The following is a 26,029-nucleotide window of genomic DNA, read 5'->3' as shown; positions in this document are numbered from 1 at the left end:
TATTGCTGCATTAATCACCATAATTCAGTTGAAATTGTGATGGTCTTTTGTGATGTCAAGGGGTGCAAGAGCCTCTTCATCCATCATAGCACCTTGCCTGGAAGGAACTTTGTAAAAAGAAAGTACAGTTGACCCTTCATATTAGAGAGTTTGACTTTGTAGATTTGATGATTCATAGATTTGATTAAAAAATTTCCTAGGAATATCCAGGTTCTCCTCCTGAGCGATTCCTCTGTAAGTTGGCCATAGGGTCATGCTAGAGGATCTAGAGATTCCTAGAAATTTTTCTCAGGTATTTGTTGTTTTCTCTCTTTCGCAGGGCATCCTGTGCCTCTAACCCCAGTAGATGTGGACCGTTTTTAATGTATTGCCTCCAGTTTTCAGCAGGTTTGATCCTGTTGTCACCAGCAGCTGATACCGATACGCCCTCCTGGTGATTGAAGCAACTGGAGTAGCGGAGATATAAAAACAGGTTAGACAGCTATGTTCAGCTCCTTGGCTATGTTTTTGAAGGAGGATGTGATAGCTGTGGAAGAGGTTGGACCTATGTCTATATTTTGGAAAAGACTCCTGTACATTACGATTCCTGGACGAAACTTACAATGTCCATGAAATAGCTATCCACAACCTTAGCAGCTCTCTTTTCATTTGCCTCTTTATGCTTCACTTCCATTTCTTCAGTTGCTCAAGTGCCACATCTTTTATCCCACCTCAAACTCACATTCTGAATCTTATAAAGCAGAACAAATTGTGCCAAGCAATCCCTGAGGTGCAAGCACAATTCACTTGTGTGGTATATATTGAGCCCAGCATTTGGGTGGAGGGGTTATTTTGGTCCAGAGCACATACAGATCCAACTCTGTGTGCTCTGAGCTTGTAAATGACAAGGAACGAGGCTTAGGAATTGGCACAGGTCCCAGCTGCTGGATCTTTTCTCTTTCTATCCAGCACAACCCCGCTCTTCAGCCCGAACTGGTAGACCTGTGTTTGTCATTCCTTGGCAAAATCATATTTGCAAAACACTTTGCCGTCCCTCTCTGCCTGCCACTAGGGACCATCTCTTGCTGTTTTCCGCTTACTGGGGCCTGGGACATGCTGTCCATGGAAAAATAACACTCATCAGAGAAAGCAGGAGTGAGAACGGGACAACTACCTGGCTGCCATTTATAGAAGTCTGAGTAAAGGCCAATTTCAAAGGCAGCCAAGCCTGGGTGTTTATGTCCTTCTTACATTTGTGAAGGGATGGGTTATTAAATGCCTGGTGTCCATTTGGCACAACTGCCTGACATCATAATTACTGTTTCGGACCTCTGCCAAACAGTCAATGAAGACAATGGGAGCAGCAGATGCGTACAAAGAAGTGGGAGTTGCCACGTCGAATGCCATGTAAGACAGCAAGGTGACAATGTTTAAAACAGAGCTGAGCTGAAATTTCACAGGAGATTTTTTTTCTGGTAAAAAAATGCCTGGGATGTTTTTTGCTAACTACTCCTTGAAAAAGAAGATCACTTTACAAACTTTTCTCTGACTATTTACCAGTCATGTGGTGGCTATCTTCTTCTCTTCTCCTACTTGTAAACACATAGAAAATGTTATAGAGGGATGTTAGGCCATTGAAAGTGAATAAAGATGGAATGCTAACATAGTTTCAGTGTAACAAATACAAAACGGAAAACATAAGAGAGAGAAAAAGATGTGGAGAAGTTTTCCCTGCTAATTGTGGACCTCTCTCCCTAGAAAGTGCTGGAATACTTATATTCCCATGAAGAAACTGAGATAAATTCAATTCATTTGCATATAAACAGGGTGTAAAAATTCATCTGATGAACATGATCTGATGAATCTGATAGAGTGGAATGGGTACTGGAAAATATTGAAATATATCACTTGGTCTCAATGGTGTTTCCAGGTGCCTCTTTCACCTTTCTTTTCCCTCCTATGGGGAAAGATACAAACATGACTATCTCTTTGGAAACTGGACAGTTCTATTCAGTTATCCCATAAAAGTCTATGGACATAAAGATATTCTACCTTTTTTGCATGAAATGTAGTTGATTCCAATAATGTTAAAAATGTACACCACCAAGCTTTCTCATTTGAGTTGCATGCAATTAATAGATCCAGGTTTCACTCCTACACACAGTAGGGATACCTCATTGAATACAATGGGGCCTACTTCTGAGCATACATGCATTCAATCATCTTCATTGTGTATTGCTTTTACTACATGGTGGCTTCATAGTTTAAAATCTTAGCAATAGTGCCTTCATCTGTATTTGTTTTATTTGCTGTTAGTACCATACTATGAACCATTTGTTCACTTGACCTAAAACAAGTGTACTTCTGTCAACTATTGGAATGTGCAACCTTATAAAACATCAAGGCTTCAGCTTACATAATACACCAAAGGGTCAGAGTAATCATTAACCTTGCCCCCTTTTCAGTTCACTTTGTTCTCAAGTAACCTGTTTGCTTGGATTAAACATATAGCAATATCTTAGAGGAGGAAAAACAAGTCCACAGCTGTAGCATTCCTGAAGGAAGCATGTAACCCAAGGGAGAAAAGAGAAGGGTACCAGGAGGACCAGTCTTGAACACAGGCATTCCCGAGGAAGCACCTTTCTCTTTCCTTCCACGGAGCGCCAATAGATTTGCAAGAGAATGACACTAATAATGCACAATTTATTAACCGCAAAATCTAGAAGACTTACGGGGAATATTTCAGTACAAAAGGACCATTCATGGCATTTGATTAGCACATCCTTCTCAAAGACATGTGCGTATTTTTCAAAAGAAAAGATGGCTGTCTCTGGACTATATACTGATACATCCCCATCCCACACCAGTTTTGACCATGTTGGCTGGCTGTGGAACAAAAAGATGGGACTGGGAGATAGCAAGAGAGAAAGAGAAAGGGGGAGAAAGGAAAAGGGAGGGAGATATGATGGATGCAGGCCCTTAGGATCATCGTATCATTTAGAGAAAGGCAGGGAGTGAAGTACTGGCATCATGGCATATGGGATACGGTTGCAAGGGCTCAGGGCTTGGTTTTCTGGTCCCCATGAAAAGGGGCAGAAGCCACAAAGCAACAGCACTGCCTTTAAAGGTGGTTGTTTGTTTCGCACTTCTCAGAATTGATATTTTTCCTTTTAATTGAATATCCTGTGCACTTGTGGCTGGGGTTTAATGTATCATAATTAATGACATTGCCAGGGCCCAATTCTTGTGGCATCAGAGTTGCCTCCTCTGACATCTGCCCATGGAGCAGTTCCATCCCCTGCCCTGCTTCTGGGACATTACAAGTTACAAGGTCCCAGCCCCAATCTTAAATTTCGGGTCTGAAAACCCAGTAAATAGGATGCTATTGACCTGGCGTCCAATGTGAGTGTGTCAGAATAACTTGGCAGGTTTTTTGGGTACTCTCCATCTTAAGTTGAGTGGAAGGAAAGGTATAATTTATTACTCTGTAGCAAAGTACCTTGTGCCAATAATGGAATGCAAATTCACCCAGATCTATTTCGAACTATGAGTATTTTAGAAACTCGACATATAGTAAAAATGAAACCCTTTACCACACTGCATCTAATCACATAAGGATATGATCCATTGTGATGTCTACTGTCTAATATCTCTGAATATCAGAAACCTGTTTTAATGGGCCTTGAAAAAATATGTTGATTATATGGCTGTTAGAAGTTGCTAGTCACAAAAAACCTCTTTCCATGAGGACTGGTCAACTTTTAATGACTATGTTTACCCTGAATCACGCCTGCTTTCAGAAGATGTTGATCTGTAGATAGAGTTCTTTGTTGAAGCTAATGACTCAGAAAACTATGCACCTTGTCCAGATCCTGAGTCTGTTTTGAGAATAATTTATTATTAGTTTGAATTTGTTCCTGCAACTCTATATATATCCACTACCATGTGGAATAATGGTTAGAGTGCTGGACTGGGACTTTTGAAGTCCACCATTAGGATGTGAAGTTCAGTGGGTGCCCTTAAGCCAGACATTATCACCCTGACCTAAATTCCAGAGTTACAGTAATGACTAAATGAGAAGGGAGACAAGATACAAAGATACAAAGATAACTAAGATATATTACTCTTCCTTCTACTATTATTACTGTTGAGTTATTTACATATTTACATCCTTCTGTTTTGGCTTCTACAACATTACATTCTACCCACTGATTAATTAAATTATTAATTAATTCTTCAAAAATGGCACTCAAGACATTGGTATTGCCAGCACCCCAGATCTACTTACTGTCCATCAGGCTACTTCATAAATCTCATTTGTTGGCATATTAGAAACCAATGAAAACATAAAACATCTTTTCTAAAATTTCCATTTTTGTTTTATTGTCAAAGTAAATATATTTTATGAAGAACAAAAGAAAAATATACAGATTGTAACTTATGTACATTGGCTTTAAAGATATTTTTTGCTTCCAATTTACACAATTTCATATGTTATTAAAAGATAGTTTATATAGATATGTAGTATGTACAGTTTTATTTACATACATTCATAGGATGTGAGATAAAAACCTGTTGACAGAAGGGTCATTTACACTTATTTCGAGAGGACACAAGGAATGCATTCCTAGAGGAAAGTAATGGAGCTCTTGTTCTTAACATGACAACATGGGACTCCATTTGACCTACTAATACTAGAATTGCAGTGTTTTATTTCCTCAGTTGGCTCACCAAAAAGTAAAAAAGAGGGGGAAAGACACAAGGCATTATTGTATAGAGGCATTCATTGCAACAAACTCTTATCAAAAGCAATGGAACTTAAATTGTTTGCAGCTAATTTTGTCCTGCTGCTTTCAGTGGGATCATGTAATAGCTTATGTCTATATTTTGCTTATAGACACTATCAAGGATGAAAAAGATGCGATGTCCTTTATATATACATATCTTTTTTTAAAAAAAAGTCATTTCTTATTAACGGATTCTATTTTGCTAGGAAGCTTCATACAATCAGCAAAGTACAGAAAGAAGAGGACAGAGGGAAGAAAGTGTTGCTTCACGCAATAATTCTGCATCCAGCATCTGCTTATATGTATTTACTTATTTTATATATATATACGTATGCATATATTCTCTTCTGAAAGCCCTTGACAGCTACCATGCTAGCTGGCTAGAACACTCCCCCGAGCTGCACCGTTCTCTTGATAGTGGCCTGTAAGGAGACTCCACGCTTGGGCACCACTTGCCTCCAAAGGCGCTAAAAGTGCTTTTGCAAAACATTCACTAAGTCTTAAGTTCTCTCATCCCAGGCACCAAGGACAAGTATTCAATTCCATATTGTAAACATGGGGAAATGGCACTCGAATATATTTACAGAGCCTGAATTTAAAAACCAAACCAAAAATTACAATCGGCCCTCCACATTTGCAAGTTTAGTTTTTGTGGTTTTACTATTTGTGGATTTGATTAATGTGCTTGCTCTAGAAATCTATGGTCAACCTAAACCAGAAGTTGGCCATACAGTTTCACTGGTGGACCTAGAGGTGCCTAAAGAAAACACTTCTCTAGGTATTTGTAAATCGTCCAGGGTGCTTTTATTGCCAATGTCCTGTGAAGGACATATGACTGTCTCCTAGCGCGGTGTTCACTCAGATTTACAAAAGTGTTTGTATTCATTCATAGGTTTTCCCTTTTGCACTAATCCTGAGCCTTTAATTTCCATGAAAAGAGAGGGTCTACTCTAGTTCTAGCTTAAAGGGCCGCCCCCAAAGTAGTTAGCTATTGCTATCATTATTTTTAAAGCAATGGTTTCATTGCTCACTTCTAAAATGCAATCCAAATAATTATCACATAGGTAGGGTTTTTGAAAAAAAAAATCTCAATATTACAAGCTGCTGGTAAAAAAAACATTCTTCTCCAACCTCCCTCCCTGATACATCAACACTCAAGACAGAACACAAAGAACAGCACAAGACTGTATTCCAAACATATTATATCTTTCCTCCACTGTTTAGTGATGCTGCACTCCTATCATAGAAGTAACCTGTAAACATTACAGTATGATGGCAAAATAGGGAATAAGCTATTCCCTGTGAGCTGCTGAGCTGCTGAACTTGCTGACTGATTTGAATCCGGGGAGTGGGGTGAGCTCCTGCTGTTAGTCCCAACTTCTGCCAATCTAGCAGTTTGAAAACATGCAAATGTGAGTAAATAAATAGGTACTGCTTCTATGGGAAGGTAACAGCGCTCCATGCAGTCATGCCAACCACATGACCTAGGAGGCATCTATGGACAGCTTAGAAATGGGGATGAGCACCACCCCCCGGAATCAGACACGACTAGACTGAATATCAAGGAGAAACCTTTAGCTTTATCCCTTGTGACATTATAACCTTTATGTAATGCAGCTACAGTTCTGTTATTGGGGAAAGGAATTAATTATGTGTTTGTTATTTCTAACTAGGTAGTTGCCAGGTCTGTTTGTTCACCTTTTAGTCTGTAAAGACACTAAGTGACCACAATGGTGGTGATTAGAAGTCCTTGATCACTTTCAAAAAGGTCAGAAGTAACACCCCGGCAGAAAGGGTAGAAGGGGTTTGTGCTTCTTTTAGGTTCTCCTGCGATGGACTAACTTCTTGTTGTTTGTTATTCTACCCAGAGAAGGAGACGATTCCTTTTTTTGATAAAAAGTTACAGTACTCACATTGACCTGTGGATATGTTGACTCAGGAGATTTGAAATTTCTAACTGGCAAGGAGTTTGACTGGATGGCCCATGTGGTCTCTTCCAACCCTACAGTTCTATGATTCTATGACTTACACATGAGGATATAGGGTAGTCAATGGGCAAGAAACACAAATTCCTCTTCTTCCTCCCTTACCCTATTCCAATGTTTGATCATTCCTGCCCTGCCTTTGTTTCATGCTGAGAGAGTAAACATGGAAAATGCCAGAACAGGATGGAATAAGGAGGAAAAGAGCCACAGAGTGAAGAGCAGAAGCAACTGGCAGATCAATGGTTCCGAAAGACTATCTTGGTTTTATGCTGTGGTTGGGAGAACCACAATTCTTATTGAAATCACAAACTCTGATTAGAAACAGAACCCTATTAAAACTGTCTTCTGTCCATAATCATAATTACAATTTGAAAAGTAATTTCCAGACTCTTAGGTTCTGCACTTTCTCCCTGCTCATTGGGGGGCTTTGGGAGTTCGTTCAAAAAAGTAACTCTTTCAAACTCTACTGGTTAATGCACACGCACACACATAACCTTCCAGAATGGCTTCTTGTTTTTCTGCTTTTGATAGTTGCTACCATTTTCAACTAATGGGAATGCCCCGCACTGTTGCCATCTCAACACTGATAACAACAAAGCACCTCACTCCACCTGCCAAATAAAGGAGTTGTTTCCATTTCAAAAGGAATTTGCTGTTTCCAAACTGGACAACTGCAATGAGATTTTTAAAACAAAACAAAACAAAAACTTACATTGAATAGCCCTGTACATGAGCAAAGCCCCCAAGAATGCCAAACCTATAATTAGCTAGCAGCAAGTAGCCCATAAATTATCATGGTGCTGGAGAAAACAGCTAAAAATAAAACACTGTAATTTTCAAAGGAAGCAGCAGCAGTGGAGAAAAGGAAAGGAATAAGGAAAAGGTGTACGGAGGGGAGACAACAAGTAGGATGTATGTGTGAAGTCATGGCATCAGCTGTTAGGTTGAGACAAATAAATTATTGTGAAAAGAGAAAGGTACTGAAGGCAAAGCTGGCAGCACCTGCTCTTGGACAGACAGATGAAAAGGAGCAAGAAGGCAGGACACATCAGTTCCCTGAGCGCATAGATCGGCTGCTTCTAGGAAATCGGTGGACTTTGACGTGTTTGGACAAGTGGTCGCTTCGAGCAAACTTCTTTTCACACACAGGACATTGGTAAGGCTTCACTCCAGAATGCGACCGCCTATGTCGAGAAAGCTCATCCGATCGCGAGAATCTGAAAGTGAAGGAGGAAAAACTATCAGCTGGTTTCTTTCAGATTTGGGGAGGCTCTCAAAACATGCAAAAATATAATTAAGAATATTTGGTATAGTATAATGGTTGGAAACACTGGGCTCTGGGCATCTAGGAATACAACTCCCATACTTTTCTGCCATGGGCCTAAATACCCTAAAGACATCAAATCCTGTCTGATCTTGGAAGCTAAGCAGGTATTGGTCCCAGTTAGTACACGGATGAGAAACCACCAAGGACTACTTGGTGCTGTAGACTATGTTTCAGAGGGAGGAATTGGCAAAACCACCTCTGAACATTTCTTGTCATAAGGCAACAGGTCACTGAAAAACACATTTTCACACAATGTCCTGCTATTGGTGATGCTGGGTAAGTCATAGGCCAACATATCTGGAAGGTCAATGGTTCCCCAACACTCACATAGTACTGTAAAAACACTTTTGTAAGAAAATACAGTATTTACATACATTACATACATTATTCTGTCCTTACAGTAAGGACATCACATAAAAGTATTCTTTAAATATTGTGAGCAGAGAACACAAAGGCAATAAAACATTGGCTTGCTTAAGACCTCCTGTGTTATCTTCTCAAACAATCACTTTTTATTTGAGCAATAGATTTCTTATATTTTCTGTTGTTTGCATTGACAGGAGGTGTGTGAGGAATCAAAAACTTCTCTTCTTAGTGAGATGAAGCGCTGTAGTACTGAGATCACTGCTAGACTACTTTTCAGGAGTACAGTAGTCTCTGAAGTCAAGCTGAATTTGTACCAAGAACTATCTGTAACCACTACAGGACACCACCAATGACATGAAACCTTTGCCTGTCTGTCTGTTTCATGCACATATACACATACTATGTCAACAGTGAACTTCTATCAGAATAAAAATGACTCTGTCCTTAATTCCACCCCATTATTCCCTGCCACTACAACTTCATATCAGAAACATCTGGAGGTTTAATCCAGCAGATGTAAAACCTACACAATGTTTTCTTCAGAAGGGATTTGTTAAACCTAGGCCCCTTCCCACCTCTGAACATCTAAACATCCATTATCCTTTTGCTTCCCACTCATGTTCCTCATGCATATGGTTTGCAAATATTGTTGTCTAATCTATTGCTCTTTTTAGTAAACAGTGGTTAGAGTCAGTTGAAGACTGGTGCACAAAAGCAGCTAGCAAGCAAAATACTGTGTTGATGTCTTCCTCTCTCTCTCTATATATATATAAAATTTCTCTAGAGACAGAGATGCGCATGAACCATCTAGACAGAGAAACCCCCCTCCCCCACCACCACCACCACTACTACTACCACCACCACTACCACCCTCCTTTGCAATGGCAACTGAAGTAATCTGGAGATAATTCTTCCAAATGTTTGGTGAGACATAATCCTTAGTGTCAGCTACACTGAAGCAGCTGTCTGCCATCAAAGGTACTTAAAAACAGCTGTTTCATATCCATTGATCCTAATTTAGAATAGAAGGAGACAGTATTGTCGCATGCCGCAATCTCAGCAGTATCTTGATCAAAACAGAGCTCAATTAAATAGATGCTCATACAGTCAGGGAGGAAAAGGTGACCCTGAGCAGCTGAGAAAATTAAGTTCTGAATGAAAAGGGGTAGGTAATCTGTCTTCCACTGCAAAATCCATAACTTCTGATCATTGGATGTGCTGGCTATATTTTTAGGAAATTATCATTCAAACCCATCTGAAAAACAAGGGGTGATCCACCTTTAATTTACAGGAATCTCCAAACACAAAGAACTATATAGGGTAGTTGCTATAGTTGCTTTGGCTGCTATTTGACTTATCAGCCTCTGGGGAGAGGAGGGGTTGTATCTAGCGAAAATTAGAAAGAACACCTATATCTTTAATTGTTGTATAAAAGAGAGAATTTCAGCAGGAGTTTTTGTTTTAGCCGCTTTGAGTCCCCTTCAGGGTCGATAATGCAAGACACAGATAAATAAATAAATAAATGTAACACAACCAGTTGTGGAAGGCTTCATCATGCCATTCTATATGTTCTATTTAAAGCTGTCTTTCTAGCTTTTGAGATCTAGCATCAAGAAGCCAGGTGCACACAGCTCTAGCTGAAACTCCTCTGAAAAAATCCAAGTGACACATAACAGAAAATGCTGGCCCTTTGAACAGTGGTGTCACAAAATGGGTGGCGGCCAAAACAGGAGCAAAGATTGGCACAAAGAAGAATTCCTAAGAAATATAGTCAGCTGCTTGTTTATAGTAAATAAATTAAGTCATGGTCATTTGGTACAAGCAGAAATTAAAAGAGAGGGGGAAACCTGTGCTGTTAGCATCAGAAGATGTCATACTTTGATCAAAAGGCAATGTTAATTTTTCTCAACTAAAATGTAGGACTTCTCCTATTGCAAAATCTGGTGCAAGGTTACTGATGATTATTTGATTCTTGAATGTATGTTTTTTTCTGATTTAATTCATTTCTTCAAACTCAAGGTAGGCTAAAGTTCCCATTTTTGACTCCAATAAAATTTCAGGGAATTGCATAGTGGCTTGAGTGTTAGACTATGACTCTTGGCCCATCCACACAGCCATATAACCCAGAATATCAAGTCACATAATCTACAATATCTGCTTTGAACTGGGTTGTCTGAGTCCACATTGTCATATAATCCAGTTCAATGTGGATTTTATACAGCTGTGTGGAAGGGGCCTCTGGAGACCAGGGTTCAAATCCCAGACTAGCCATGAAAACACATGTGAGTGACTTGGACCAGTCATGACTTGGACTAGTCGTAACTTGGACAAGAGGCTGGATGGCCATCTGTCAAGGGTGCTTTGAATGTGATTTTCCTGCTTCTTGGCAGGGGTTGGACTGGATGGCCCACAAGGTCCCTTCCAACTCTATGATTCTATTATCTATATACTCTCACCTTCAAGGAAAGCAATGACAAACACCCACCCAACAAATTTTGTCAAGAAACGCCAGTGATAAGTTCACCTTGAGGTTGCCATTAATTGGAAATGACTTGAAGGCACACAACAAAAACCAATTTAACTGCAGCCCATTCATTGCCTATATAAATTATCTGATATTTATGTAATATGCTTTACCAAAGCAAGGGATACTGAGTCCACTAGAACCTATTTTACCATGAGCAAAACGAGGTAGAGAATGGAGATGTGAATATCCAAGACATGTGCTCTCAAAGTAATGGAAAGCAAGATGAGTTAATACGATAAAAATATGTTTTGCATCATAGCTAAACCTGCAGTTGATCGGGTAACAAATGTTGCTATGCTCTTGGCCAGCACATTTGGAAAGATCGCCTTACCTCGTATCCACCAAAATAATATCAGTGCTCATTATATGTTTACAGAAACAGAAAACCAAGAGTTTGGAACATAATAATTCTGTGTGTTCTTATGTACCACAGCAAGTTTGCAACAGCTTTACAAGCTTACATTTGTCAATTTTGGCTTGCCTTTACCTCAAGCAGTTTTACAGTACAACATCTCTTAACTGCTTAATCAACAAATAGATAGTTCCTGTGTAAGCAAGGAGTAATCCTTTTGACCTATAGTGGATCACTACAATAAACTTTCTTACTTCAGCAGAATAACAGTAATTATTTGAGGTGAACTTCCATTCATGAAAACTGTAGCATCAGTGGAACAGAGGGCCCTTCCCTACAGCCATATCACCCAGAATATCAAGACAGAAAATCCCACCATATCTGCTTTGAACTGGGATATCTGAGTCCACACTGCCATATATTCCAGTTCAAAGCAGATCATGTGGGATTTTATTCAGCTGTGTGGAAGGGGCCAGAGCTTTCTGACCCAAGTTTGGAAGCCAATAAAAGGGAAAATATTTTTCTCCACCAAATAATTACAAAATGTTTCTGGAATTCTACTATGAGTGCTACTATAGTCTCAAGGAATATTTGAAGGCAGACTCTAGGTTAGACCAACATGGAATACTCTTTAAAAGCCATGACCCCAGTACAAAGAACCAGTGTTGTGTAGTTCAAATCAACCATGGAAACCTATTGGGTGGGCAACTAACACACACTCAGCCCACCAAAAGATGACAAAGGCAACCCCCTTCTCAACAAATCTTTCTAAGAAAACCCTGTAATAGGTTTACATTAGGGTCACCATAAGTTGGAAGCTAACTTGAAGGCAAACAAAAAATATGGTGTGCATGTATATGTCTTCAACACACCTGTCAAATTATGGCATCTGCATACATTTCATAAGTTTTTCTTAGGAAAGGAATCCTCAGTTATTTTTGTGAATTCTTTCCTCTGAAATATAGCCTACAGAACCTGATATTCATTGGCAGTCTCCAATCCAAGTACTAATCAGGACTGACCTTGCTCAGTTTCCAAGATCAGACATCTGGTGCCTTTTAGGTATTCAAGCCAGCTTGAATATTACAAAAATTGTCAGAACATTAACAAGAACAATGACTAAGATCATTTTCAAAAGAAAGAGACTCAACATCATGGCAACTTGTGTTCCTTTCAGCTATTTTGCTTAATGATTCCTCCTGAGTTGTGGTAACATTTAGCTGTCTCGTAGTCCAATTCCATTTTAGGCATCAATATATTAACAAAGAAGATTAAGTGAAAATGACCTAAATGACTACTTCTCTTGGGATACAGGTGGAGTATTAGTATTACTTTGCTGTGAAGTATCTCAGTGTCAGAATTACTGAACTGCAGCATCATTCATGTTGCCTCATCCACAGGTTGCAAAAATCATGGAAAATCATTTCCTCCTAGGGAACATATTTCTCATCTGCCTGCCAGGCTTGTCTGATTGCATAAAGCAACCACATTATTTATCTTGTAGAATCTCATAACAGCATAATAGTAACAAAAACTGTCAAGGTAACAGAGAATAAAGCATGACTGGTCTCAGCATGTCAGCTTAGCCAGTCCTTTTCTCATGGTAAGTTTGCATGCCTGCTGTGCAATGTCTTCATTCATTCACCACAAGATCTGGTTTCAATACACTGAGACTTTTCTTGCCTTTAACAGTGACTTCTATAACAATCTAAAAAGCTGACTCATAACTAGTCAGGCAATTTCATAGAATCGTAGAGTTGGTAGGTAATACCTTCTTATCTCCTGCTATCTCATCCTGACGTGACTAATCCCACAAAAATATTAATTTTCTTGCTCCCAAACACTCTCTTGGGCTGGGATGGAACTACCCCCCTGCCCCATTTTTTTCAATAAAGAAGCTGATTTCTTCTTTATTTTCAATGCTTGCTGTTTTGTCTTATGTCTGATATAACAGACTGTGTTTTTTATTTAATTTTAGTTGTTAAGTCGCAGTTTGTGTTTATATGATGAGTTGCTAAATTTCGTTACTATGAATGTATTGTTGTATTTGGGTACTGAATGTTCACCTATTATGTTTGGAATCCACCCTGAATCCCTCCAGGGAGATAGGGAGGAATGTAAATAAAGTTGTGTTGTTGTTGTTGTTGTTGTTGCTATTATTATTTCCTCATTTGATGCCTCAACAATTATAACAATAAAACAATAATAAAATAGTGCTAAAAACATTTAGCATAAAATATTTTTAAAGTCCTCTCATTGGCTTAAAATGACCCAAGGAACCCTGGGAACCCTTACTCCCAAGGAACCCTGATGGCCACAAAAATGGCCCTGGGGTAACATGTAAGTCAGGCAATTGGCAAATTTTGGCCCTCTGAGTTCTTTGGACTTCAACTCCCACAATTCCTATGCCTTATGTAGTTGCACATTATGCTTAGCCCACCCTTGTTTTAAGTTAAGTTCCAAACAGAACCTCCAACATGCAAACGCTCAAATTAATTGCTGAACTATGGCCTTTCCCCATGGCACAGATGTGGGACAGGGACAGGAAAACCTCAGTTTGATGATTTTGTGTCAGTTGGTATTTTAAGAAGAGTGACTCAACACAAGAAAGCAGCTGAGCTTTAGAGAAAGTCACATGGAGATTGGCACCATGTGTAAGAAAGACAACTGATATAGATGGTAGACTGCCAACCTGAAAGCCACCATGACTGCTGGTGCTGCTGGCAGTACGGTGCAAACAGGAAGAAGAAAAATGAAAGTTGATCTCATCCAGTGATAGGCAGCCTTTGGGCTTTCCAGCTCTACTTTGTTTTCTACAAGAACACTGAGATCCACCAAGCACAGTCAGGTGCCAAAGAAATACCCTTAGGAGGTATTCAAGCCAGATGCTTCCATGTCAGGGTGCAATGAATTTGCTCTGGGTTTTATTTTGGGATTTACCACATCTATCCAAGGTGCTGAATCTATTTTGAGGATAGGGTTTAGCTCTCTGGATAGCTCCTTTAAAGTCTGGAACAAAACTTCGAGATTATTCATCTCATCCCCAACATGGAAGCATCAGTCTTGAGCCCATTCTTATCCCAAGAATTTATTTTCAGCATCAGAACTGAGCCAAGCTTACACTTCTTTCAAACCAGACTCTTTTACTGCTTAGTCCCAAACCTTCTTGGCAGCAGCTGCTTCATTTTGTTGCTTCTTTTGTTTGACTATTTAGAGGCAGAAACACTTTCCAGTCCACTGAACATCACCTAGAGAGCCACATTAGCTGTGATCTATTGCCCAGCAACATGGTGGGAGAAGATTAAACAAATGGTATCCAATTTCCTGAAGCATTTTATACATTCATTTTCACTCATAAAGAAAACTACTCAACATCAGAACTTGGAAACATAATTTGGATTACACCTACCAATCACCATGATAGCTGGGGGAATTTGGGAACTATAGCTCAAAAAAGTAACTTTTCCAATTTCTTCTCAATGTGTACTAAACCTACCTTACTGTACATTTATTTTTTCGTTATCTACCAAATGTAGATATTATCTACCTTTCACTACAGAATGATAGCATGATGATTTTGCTTTAAAATGCCATGGCTCCATCCTATGGAGTCCTGGAATGGGCATTTAAAATTCTCTACTAGAGTTGCTCCAATGCCTCACCAACTGTAAATCCAAAATACCATAGGATACAGGCATAGCAGATAAAATGAAATCCTCGTGCTATAATCTTGTAGTGCAAAAGTGCCCTGGTGATCCGACCATTTTGTATTTAGCTCATCATTTAATCAAGAAATCACTTATTGTATTCTGTGACCGATGAGTATAAGCTTTGTCTAAATTTGTCTTAAGTGCAAACCAGTGAGAGTGGAGCAGGGGAGAAATGGGAAAATAAGAAAGAGATGGAAGAAAAAGACAGCCATTATGTGGCAAGAGACCCTCAACAATATATGTTATTCAAATCCTGGCATTTATTCTTATGGAGGAAAGGGCAGCTGCTACAAAAGCACTTGAGAAGCTCCTTTTAAAAAAAAAAAGAAGAAGAAAAGTGCTTTTTGTTTTCAAAAAAACCTTTAGTTTCAGCCATTCTCTTATTGCTGAGATGTTGAGAAATTTCACCAGAGGGAGAAAACAAATGTCATGGGAATCTGACAATAAATCTTGCACTTATCAGTTAAATCTTTCCTTGGTTTTTTAATTGCCTTCTAAATCTTTGTGACCCAGAGAGAATCTGTGACTATGAAAAGAAAGGACCTGTAGTCTAGGATCCAGCATATAGTAGAAACTGCAATTTTAATAAGGAAGGTAACTCACCAAAGAACAGACGGTATTGCAACCTGAAGGACACTCCTTCAAGTCAGCCTTGTAGGCTTCTATGCCTTTCCCAATACTCTTACCTGTGCAGAATTGGGTGAAGAGCTAAATAACACCCCCAAAGAGAAGAAGCTATACTAGACATGCTAACACCTACAAACCTTTGGGGCAACAGTTTTGTCAACATCTTGGAAAAGTTGTTGGTATTTGGATATAGAAAATGCTTACTTTGGAAGTCCGGATGCGGCTCATTGAAGAAGACTTGCTTTAAAAGGTCTGCCTTGTTAAAGAAATCCTTAGGAATGGAGAAAATAGTGTGTTGTGTTTTTTGAGTAAAAAGCCATAGCTCAGAAGCAGAGCACATGGTTTACATGAAGAAAGTCCAGGACTCAGGTTCAGTTCTCACATGGAAGGGGTAAGGCTGAGAAAGATCCTCATCTGAAACTATGGAGAGCAACTGCTAGACAATATTTTAATGCATCAAAGATCTAACTCTGTTTAAAGTGACTTCCTCCATTCCCAAATAGACTAATAGTGGTATAGTAGGATCACTACCAAATATACAGAATGTTAAAGCAAACTAAATAGCTTTAATGTTGAGAGACATGTGGCCCTTCAGACAATGATGGATTGTAACTTTCAGCAGGCATAGTTGGCATAGTCTATAATGAGGAATCCTGGGAACTGCATTATTCCCACTGTATTGTCGAAGGCTTTCATGGCCAGAATCACTGGGTTGTTGTAAATTTTTGGGCTATCTGCCCATATTCCAGAAGCATTCTCTCCTGACATTTCACCTGCATCTATGGCAGGTATCCTCAGAGGTTGTGAGCCATTGATGCAGGTGAAACATCAGGAGGGAATGCTTCTGGAACATGGCCATACAGCCTGAAAAACTTAAAACAACCCATTATTCCCACTCTTGTTTTATATTGTATTTTCTCCTTTACTTTCAAGTCAGAAGAGTAGGTGCACTCTATGTTTTTCTTTAGATTGAAAAGCAAAATAAATGCACAGACACCATTTGCACAGACCTGCTACTAACCTATCAATTAAGAGCAATGTCCACATAATATATCAAGGAAATAGCATGGTTGTTTTGTTATTCTAATGGAGCTGCAGACCCTATGTTAAAAGTGGCAGCAATTCCAAGACCTTGTGATTTTAACTGAGAAAGAAAGAACAGTTGCAACTGCACCCATAACAGTTATGTTCCCATTTATATATTTGTACCAGGAAAACATGTTCTTAATTGTTCTTGAAAACAGCATTTGCTCAAGGGGGAAAGTCTTACCCGTGTTGGCACAAAGAAAAAAGGGAAAAGACTAAGGGGAAAAATACCAGAAGTATCTTGGGCTTGTTCATTTAAGATGATAACGAACACTGGAAAAGCACAAGAAAGAACAGAGGCTCCAGATGTACTCGGCTAAATCATGTGAGGTCCCATTCTCTCTCTGAGCCTCTGAAAGGTAAACATGTTCCACTGATAAAAACAGAGCTATGTAATTCCAGGCTCAGTTGGCTCTAGCTACTTGCCAGTTTGACTTTGATGTTCAAGAACATAAAGCAAGGGCTAAAATGTCAGTTTTCTCCTAGCAAAAGATAAAATGTGAAGGAAACAAGGTCCATGAGAAATGTATAGCCATCCCAGTTGGAAAGGACTGAATCAACATGAGAATCGCCCCAGAATTAAAGTAGGATTACATCTGCCACTTAAAGATTTCCTATGTGCACACGAGGAAAGACTGGCATAAGCTTCCAAAACAGTCGTCTTGCCAAAATGACAAAGCTCCTTTGTATTCAGTTCAATTAATCCTTAACCTAAGAGCAATTCTTATATTACCTGAGTTGGCTGAGGTGTGTGTTTTGTTGCTTGCATAAATGGTCGGCTCCCCCCCCCCAAAAAAAAAAAAAAAAAAGGAAGGAAGGCGGACACAGAAAATTGTCAATCACCTTCCAAGAACAGGGTTTTCTGGTTTCAGAATATTCAGCGCTCAATAGAAATTGACCTGCAAATCTCCCACAAAGCCTTCTACTCATACTGACCACATAAGAGTTCAAGCATCATACCAGTTGGTGAAGTTTAAAAGAGTAAAAGAGGTATTGATCCCCAAGTTCATGCTGTTTGCTGATTAAAGAATGTGAAGTGCTTTTGGTGAATGATATAATTAAGTTCTTCGAACACTTAGATTATTTATTCTACAACTCCTCTTTTGCCTACACTAGATGACCCAGTGGCTCAAAGCAACCAAAGTTCTATTCTGCCAAATGTTGATACCATCCCCCATGATAGACTCTTCTCAGCTGCTTTGGCAGACCCAGGGAAGTGGTAAAGGTGCAAGGTCCATCCACACTGTGGCATTAGGCCTCTGGAAATGGCTAAGGATTGATTACATTTGGGACACTATTGCAAGGATGTGGCAAAGTGGCATAGAAGCAGGACTGTCACTTTTGGTGACAGTTCCTATCACAACCCATTTTCAGTCTCCCACCTTCCCACACAAGATCTGTCTATTAACAGGCAATACCACCAATTGCCCTTGGTCGCACTATAGTTGCACTACTCAGCTTGTGTAGTGATCCTGAGCCATTTCTATGCCATCATGTTAGAACAGAAGTTACATCAGGGAATGGGATTGTCCTCTTCTCTCATTCATGGAGCAGTGTAAATGGGGGAGGGTGCTAAACCAAATGTGTGGCTGTAAAACCTCAAATTGCCAAAGCATCACAATTGAATGGTGACTGGAGAAGTGCGATACCAAAGGTTAGTATGTTGCCATTATCTCTGATTATGCAAAGGGCCTGGGGTAATGGCATCATGCAATAAAAACCTCAGACCAGTCAGTCTGTACTCAGAAAATCATAGACTCAAACAGAAGAGGAAATTACACCACCATAGTAACCACACTTACTTTCATATAACCAGGAAAATGGCCATTGTTTCCCCTCTAAATAGAACTGTGTAGCTAGCTATCACTTTCAGTTGCCTACCCTCAGTTTTTCATACAGAATGCCACTTGGACATTGTGCCTCGTGACCTTATGATAAGAAGATGCAAAGAGAGGGGGACTGCAGATGCTTGCATACTAACAGCAAATCTGTAACATTCAGTTTTAGAAATATTTTTTTTCTCAATAGTTCAAACTGGAATCATCTGCATGTGATTTCACTGAATGATAACATCAACACATTACTTGGACCAGGAAGCCCCTGTGTTCATTTGGCTTAGAAACTATATTTCACAGAATGATTCATCCATCTCTGTCTAAATGACTCCTGCCATTATCATCATATGATACTTCCACACACCCTTCCCTGTTTAGCTTTAAACTACCTGAAAATTAGAGACATCACAAATGGCTGTTATAACAATAAAGGACTTCATTAGGAGAAAGACTGTAAATAGAAACTATTTCACACTCTACCATAAGCAACAATTTATCAACTTATGTTTTCTCTTTTAGAAAGAATTCTGATGAAGCCCAAATTCAGAAAAAAAAGGTTGATTTGGGCAGATTGAAAGGCTGCCTTGATCAAAACGGGATTCTTCAGAAGCAGAAAGAACCTGAATCTGAACAATCCTCCTGCTTCATTAGCAGTAGTGTCTTGCCTAGGGACACTTCTATGACATACACTTTCTTTTTCAAAATTGCAGTAAAACACATAGAGGTCAGCTGAAATAAGCAAAAACACCCCCCCCCCCAAAAAAAAAACATCCACGTTCCAATTGAAACCCCTTCTGCACAAAAATTGACACCACCTCCTTGCAATAAGACCACAAATGTAAGCAATCCATCAGCCATTTCCAGAGGCCAATGCCAAAGTGTGGATGGGCCTTGCACTTTTACCACCTCCCTGGGTCTGCCAAAGCAGAAGAGAAGAGTAGAGGCAACCCCCAAGTTATGAATAAGATAGGTTCTGTAGGTTTGTTCTTAAACTGAATTTGTATGCAAGTTGGAATGAGTACATTTTTAAATGTAACTCCAGCCAAATACATATTTTGTTTTAGTTTTGGATGCATAGGGAAGGGTGAACACCCGTGTTGTTTGTTTTGCTGTCTGTGCCCCTGTTCAGAAGATCTCACCTCACTTTCTGTCCCTGTGCTAACTGAATTTTGAAAAATGTGTCTTGCTGTGGAAACAAGAATTAGTGAGAAAGCTTCAGTGGAAACACCTTTTCCCATGACATCTCTTTCAGGAGTGAATTTCTCTTTGTAGGGGTTCATTTCTCTCACTTCCTGCTGTCTCACCCCCATTTGTAACTATGAGTCGTTTCTAAATTGGATTTTTGTTAATGGGAGCTGCCTGAATATTAAGGGAGAATGGTATTAACCATTGAACAGAATAGAACTGGTTGCTTTGGGCCAGGTATTTTCTGAAATGTGTGTGTGCGCGTGCGCCTTCAAGGCATCTGTCAATTTATGGCAACCCATACATTTCATAGGCTAGGAATACTCAGAGGTGTTTTTTTCTAGTTCTTTCCTTTGAAATATAGCCTACAGAAACTGATATTTGTTGGAAATGTAGCTTTACTGCTTCTGTTTCACACCTCATTTTCGTAACAACTGTCAATGGAAAAAAACTAGGAGGTTAAGCACATTCATTTAATAATCCCACAAAGACTGCTCCAGGTCAAAATGCTCTTTACTTTTTCTGAAATTTGGCAGGCTTGATTCCCCCAGAAGGGGCAACTCTCCCTGAAGATTTCATCTAATTCTGCCAAGAACTTTTTGAAGTTATTGGAAATTCCCACTTTTAAAAAGCATTTAAATTTAAGAACAAATACAGTAGTAAAACCAAAACAAAATGCCTTGCAACTATTTCTGTGAAAATTGCCCCTTAGTCCTAATGGGGTGTTCTTCTGCCATTTTTGTTTAATTCTGATTGAGAAGTGAAACATTATTCCCCTGCACTGATTTCCACTATGGCAGCATTTCTCAAACTGGGAGTCGGGACCCCTGGGGGGGGGTCGTGAGGGGGTATCAGTGGGATCACTAAAGACCACAGTATTTTCTGTTGATCATGGAGGTGCTGTGTGGGAAGTTTGGCCCAATTCTATTATTGGTGGGGTTCAGAATGCTCTTTGATTGTAGGTGTACTATAAATCCAAGCAACCACAACTCCCAAATGCCAAGATCTATTTTCCCCAAACTCCGCCTGTGTTCACATATGGGTATATTATGTATTTGCGCCAAGTTTGGTCCAGATCCATCATTGTTTGAGTCCACAGTGCTCTCTGGATGTAGGTGAACTACAACTCCAAAACTCAAGGTCAATGTCCACCAAACCCTTCCATTATTTTCTCTTGGTCATGGGAGTTCTGTGTGCTAAATTTGGTTCAATTCCATTGTTGGTGGAGTTCGAAATGCTCTTTGATTGTTGGTTAACTGTAAATCTCAGCAACTGCAACTCCCAAATGACAAAATCAATTCCCCCCCCCCCCCCCCAAACCCACCAGTATTCAAATTTGGGCATTTGGACATATCGAATATTTGTGCCAAATTTGGTCCAGTGAATGAAATTACATCCTGCATATCAGATAATTACGATTCATAACAGTAACAAAATTACCGTTATGAAGAAGGAATGAAAATAATGTTGTGGTTGAGGGTCACCACAACATGAGGAAGTGTATTAAGGGGTGGCAGCATTAGGAAAGTCCAGAAACTTTCCTAATGCATGTTTTCATACTCAGTTATCCATATCTAATAACAAAATGTTAAAAGAATTCTGCAATTATTATTTTTTCCACTGCAAGTTAAAATTATATTCCCATCGCAGAAGTAAATCACTGCTGGTGTCAGTTATGGTTGGCACATGGAGCAATTTGTAAGCTAATAGACATTCATGAAGCCACATTTGAAAAAGCATTTGTGTACACTAACAATGTGAATGAGCACTGTTCCACTCTTGAAACACAAACTTTCACAAGGTTGGATGTGTGACTTCACATAAAATATTTTTTACAATGAATAATACAGCAATTTTGCTAACTCTACTTATAAACGTAATAAACAGGCTTGTCCCCCATTATCCCCACGACTGCTGCCTGCTCCAACGAGCCAGAGTTCTCTCAGAGGTGATCTCTGACCATTGAAATGAAGGTCTAATTTGTGTGTCTTTAAGTCACCCTATGAATTTAGCTCAAACCACTCCACTAGACTAGTTCTTATACTTTATTTCGGTGCTGCTTGCAGGAGGAAAGTTACAATTGGAGAAGCATTGAACAAATAGCAATGCCTCCTCCAAACTTAATTCTTCTTTTAGGAAATGCCCACTTGCTTTTTTAAAAAGATATCTATATCATTAAATTTATGTAATCCACAGATGTTACTGGGATGAACTAATCTGAAGAAAATGTGCTTCATTACTAATAATAGTCAAGCACTGGAGAAAAATGTTTGCTTATAAATCAGGGAAAGGCAACTTCAGTGGGTTTAGGGCCCATGTCGACTTTCAAGAATGTTCCTCAAGTGGCCAGAAGTCTACTTCCAATTTTGAAAAAGAAATCCTTCTTTGTAAAATGTTAAAGAATGGAGGGAGAGAGTAAAGAGGGAAAGAGAGGGATGCCAGTTTTGGGGCTTAGCAGAAAAGATATTCATTTTTTCCACACAAGTGAATGATGGGAAATATCAGAGGGCACAAAAACAGACTTGAGGACAAAATGTGCCCACCTTTGTTCTAAATTAATTTTGTTTACAGTTGTAGGTTGTGAAATGAGGGGAAGAATACAGTAGTATTGTGAAATGTAGCATTTGTCAACCCCCTCCCAATACTAACCTCCATCCACAACCAGGCCATGTGCATGCAAAAGGTTTTTCTCCTGTGTGCCTTCTCAGATGGGCTTTTAAATGGCTGCTTTTTGTATACATCTTGGTACATCCAGGAAAAGTACATTTGTGCATTTTAATAAGTTCAGCTGCTGGATTCTTTTGAAATTTTTGACCCATGATGACCCCTGTTTGACCCTGGATTGTACCTCCAGGACCAAGAGGTTTTGCTGCTATAGGAACTGGGGCTATGCGGACAAATTTAGAAGATGAGTTCAAGTTAGACGACTGGACAAGCTGTGGTACTAGCGCAAACGTTTGCCCTTGGATGTTGACCAGGAGCTGTGCAATTTTAATGTTGTCTTGAGCTTGCCCTTGTGAACTAGGACTTGTGTCTGATTGTTGTTTAACTGGTACTGGTTGGATTTGGAGCATGACTGGAATCCCTCCATCAAGGGACACTGTTCCATTTGATGCATGGCTACCTTCCATTGTGCTGTTTGATTGTTCATTTTTATTGTCTTTTAAACTACTGTAGGACACCATGTGGTCTTTTTGCTGTATGGAAGCCACAGTAATCTGGCTACAAGCTCTCATGTCTTTGGTCTCACTTTTAGGCCCCTCCTTGAGATCGGTCTCCATGTTCTCTTCGAGAAACTCCTCTATCTCCTCAAGTGTGGGCTGGAATGGTCCACCATCGTCCATTTCGACCATAAACTCAGGCATCTGGAAATGTTCGTCCTTCACAATGGGCTGAAGTCTCCTTTTGTCCCACCAGGAGGCATGGCCATTCCCCAAGGATGCCTGGGACAACAAGTAGTCCAAGATACTGTCCTGACTCTCAGCACTCGATGAGCTTCCATAGCTTGAGCCAAGAACCTGGGAATCAGGGCTGGAACATGAGCAAAAGCTGGAAGAATCACTGTCATCTTCAGACAAGGGAGAGGGCAGCATTTGGTAGGACCTTCCAATTGCTGCCATGTCCCCAAAATATCCAATTGAAGGCCTGGTGGATGAGAAAGATTCATCCACAGGAAGCAGGTGATCCACCATTCCGGGATAATCTCTTTATGTGTATACCACCAGCATGTACCACACGAATTAAAGCCTGAATATGGGAAACACAAACAAGGACAGTCAGAAGTCAAGCTTAATCATTCATTTCAATTCACTAAAATTACAAAGCGCTCTGCAGCTTGGCTTAGAGTCCTGGCTGAGCATACATGTTGCTGCATGTTTTGATATTATTCTTATCACCCAAGAGGTTTTCCTGAGCACTTGAAAGATTACACCACATAATTGCAAAAGAATTATCTCCAAAAGCCATTTCCCAACTATGTGTTCTATACATTTTCAATGGGTTCAGAGAGGGGGGGGGGGGGGGGAGAGAGAGAGAGAGAGAGAGAGAGAGAGAGAGAGAGAGATGGCTGGCAAAGAAGAAAGATGTAGTTCAGTATCCTCCTTCTTGAATCCAAAGCTATAGGATGGAAAGAAGGGGAAAACCATTGAAACTTCTACCATCCCCTAACCTCAATATCAAATGAGGTGTTTATTGCTGAGCTGTAGCTTTCCACTGGCTGTATTTTTAACTTGCTCACATACACAAATATAGGCTAATCGGTGTAATGCAAAGCTCAATGTGGCAGGAGCTAAAAATATTGGCTTGACTTCAACAGTGAATACTCTAGGAGGATTTTCCTGTGCAGATTAATGAATCCAGTTTCTAGCCCCATTATCTTTTGTACTTCTGCAGCATCTACCAAGCTGAGCAAAGTAATGATCATATCTTGTAAAATGGGATCCCATTTCCTTTCCTACCTGTCTTCACATTTAATTTTTTTTTTACAGCCATACAGAGAGAGGGAGAGTTAGAATTTCCCTCTGGCATGCAACCTCTGACATGTCCACAAGCTCCCTGTGATAAACTACAGGGATGTCTTTCCCACTTATCCTTTGGCTGACTATTGGAGCATACTGCCTTGCATAGGTATGTGATCCAAGCCACAACAACATCTAAATTTGGAAGACCCTTCTTAGAATTAGCATCTCATTCTGGCTTTGGATTTCAAAGCTTTGCGGCCAACTGCATGATGCTGTTAGTTCATCTCCTGAATGGCATCTGTTCTTGCTGCTTTAGAAGGAAGGCTTCAGTCTGCCCTTTCCATGGAAGTCCTTCAGTAATGAACCTCAACACCTTAATCTTTCAGGTAAATTTGTGTAGGAGGCACATGCAAGAGCTGTAGGTTGTATGCACACAGTTATCAAAGGAAGAAGCAGAGCTCACAAATGCTTTGGAAATGACAGTTCTCAGAATCTCTAAATGAATATGTCTAGTGTCCATGCTCACTGGGAATTATGATCCCTGTCTCCAGAAAAGTACATTTTCTAAGTTGTTGTAAGTTTTTCGGGCTGTATGGCTATGTTCTAGAAGCATTCTTTCCTGACGTTCCACAGATATATAAACCCAATTTTCCTAGTTTCCAACAGACTTCATAACCTCAGAGGATGCCTACCATAGATGCAGGCAAAACGTCAGGAGAGAATGCTTCTTGAACATGGCCATACAGCCTGAAAAACTTACAACAAACCAGTGATTCCGGCAATGAAACCCTTCAACAATACATTTTCTAAGCTTCGAAGCAACTGACTCAGGCCAGAACTGAATATTTGACCCGTGTCAAAGAATACAACTCTTTCTGTAGGAGGTATGTGGGTTGCAGAGGCAAGACACCAAATTAGATTTTTAAAAGAAACAAACAAATAAAAAGAAAATACATGTTGTAATAAAATGTGCATGGTCTAATGCCTTTTCCACCCTGTCATTTTCAATTTGTCTCTGCTCTTACTGCTACAGCCACTTTGATTTGACCTGTTGTCTTGTCCAGCAAGGAAAGGCAAAACTGGTTAACTTATCCTTCTAGAAGCCACCCTGATTTTTCTGCATGTTTAACTGCGGAAGCATCATAATTTTCCCCACTTAAGGCAATAAAACCCCATGTTTGCAATACGTGGCTGACTTGGCAAGAGACGTTTTGTACAATGTCGCTCACATGCTCCATCAGTACAAATCCATTAACATTCCACAGGAAGCCTGATTGAGTAAAAGTACATTTCTTTGAGATGGGGCTTCCTGACTGATGCAAGGCTAGAGACATAGGCAGATAGCTTTGAAGAAAAGGCACTGGTTGACCTGCCACACTGCACGCTTTTCTAGTTTACACACAAATGCCAGTCCCCTCTTCCTGTCAACTGACAGCACTTATGAAATGCTCACAAGGGTTAGGAGGTTTGCACAAAGATTAGCGCTAACTTTAAAAGCCTGCAATAACCTTGAGTAGAAAAAGTGATTTTTCTACTCAAAAATCTAGGCATGGCCAGCACATTCTGCCCACCTGATAAGACAGCATTCAAGCTACACTAATCTCCCCTGGACTATAAGTATGCCGGGGAATCCTATGCATGCCTTAACTCTTTCAGCGGGATTCCAGTTTTAATGAGTGCAACTGGTAGATTAATTAAGTCAAGCTTTAGTAGAATAACTGGAAGGGTAAACATTTTCCCAGCACAGCTGAAGGTAATAAATATATATTGCTATCCTACATCAGCTACTTAGTTTCATATGCC

At 39.8% G+C, this 26,029-nt stretch overlaps 1 protein-coding gene across 1 annotated transcript in view; it reads right to left on the bottom strand.

Annotated features, from left to right (window-relative positions):
• Positions 1 to 4,335: 4,335 nt before the first annotated feature.
• KLF15 (KLF transcription factor 15) overlaps positions 4,336 to 26,029 on the bottom strand; it is a 34,406-nt gene continuing 12,712 nt past the window's right edge. The window contains exons 2-3 of the mRNA XM_060766205.2: positions 22,416 to 23,513; positions 4,336 to 7,968 (exon numbers count right to left, since the gene is read on the bottom strand). Of these exons, the coding sequence (XP_060622188.2) occupies positions 7,800 to 7,968; positions 22,416 to 23,458 (1,212 nt within the window). The 5' untranslated portion in view covers positions 23,459 to 23,513 and the 3' untranslated portion in view covers positions 4,336 to 7,799. The remainder of the gene's footprint in view (positions 7,969 to 22,415; positions 23,514 to 26,029) is intronic.

The sequence above is a fragment of the Anolis sagrei genome, chromosome 2 (genome assembly GCF_037176765.1).
Source record: "Anolis sagrei isolate rAnoSag1 chromosome 2, rAnoSag1.mat, whole genome shotgun sequence".
NCBI lineage: Eukaryota > Metazoa > Chordata > Lepidosauria > Squamata > Dactyloidae > Anolis > Anolis sagrei.
The sequence above is the reverse complement of the archived record's forward strand: the minus strand, read 5'-3'. Positions and strand labels throughout refer to the sequence as shown.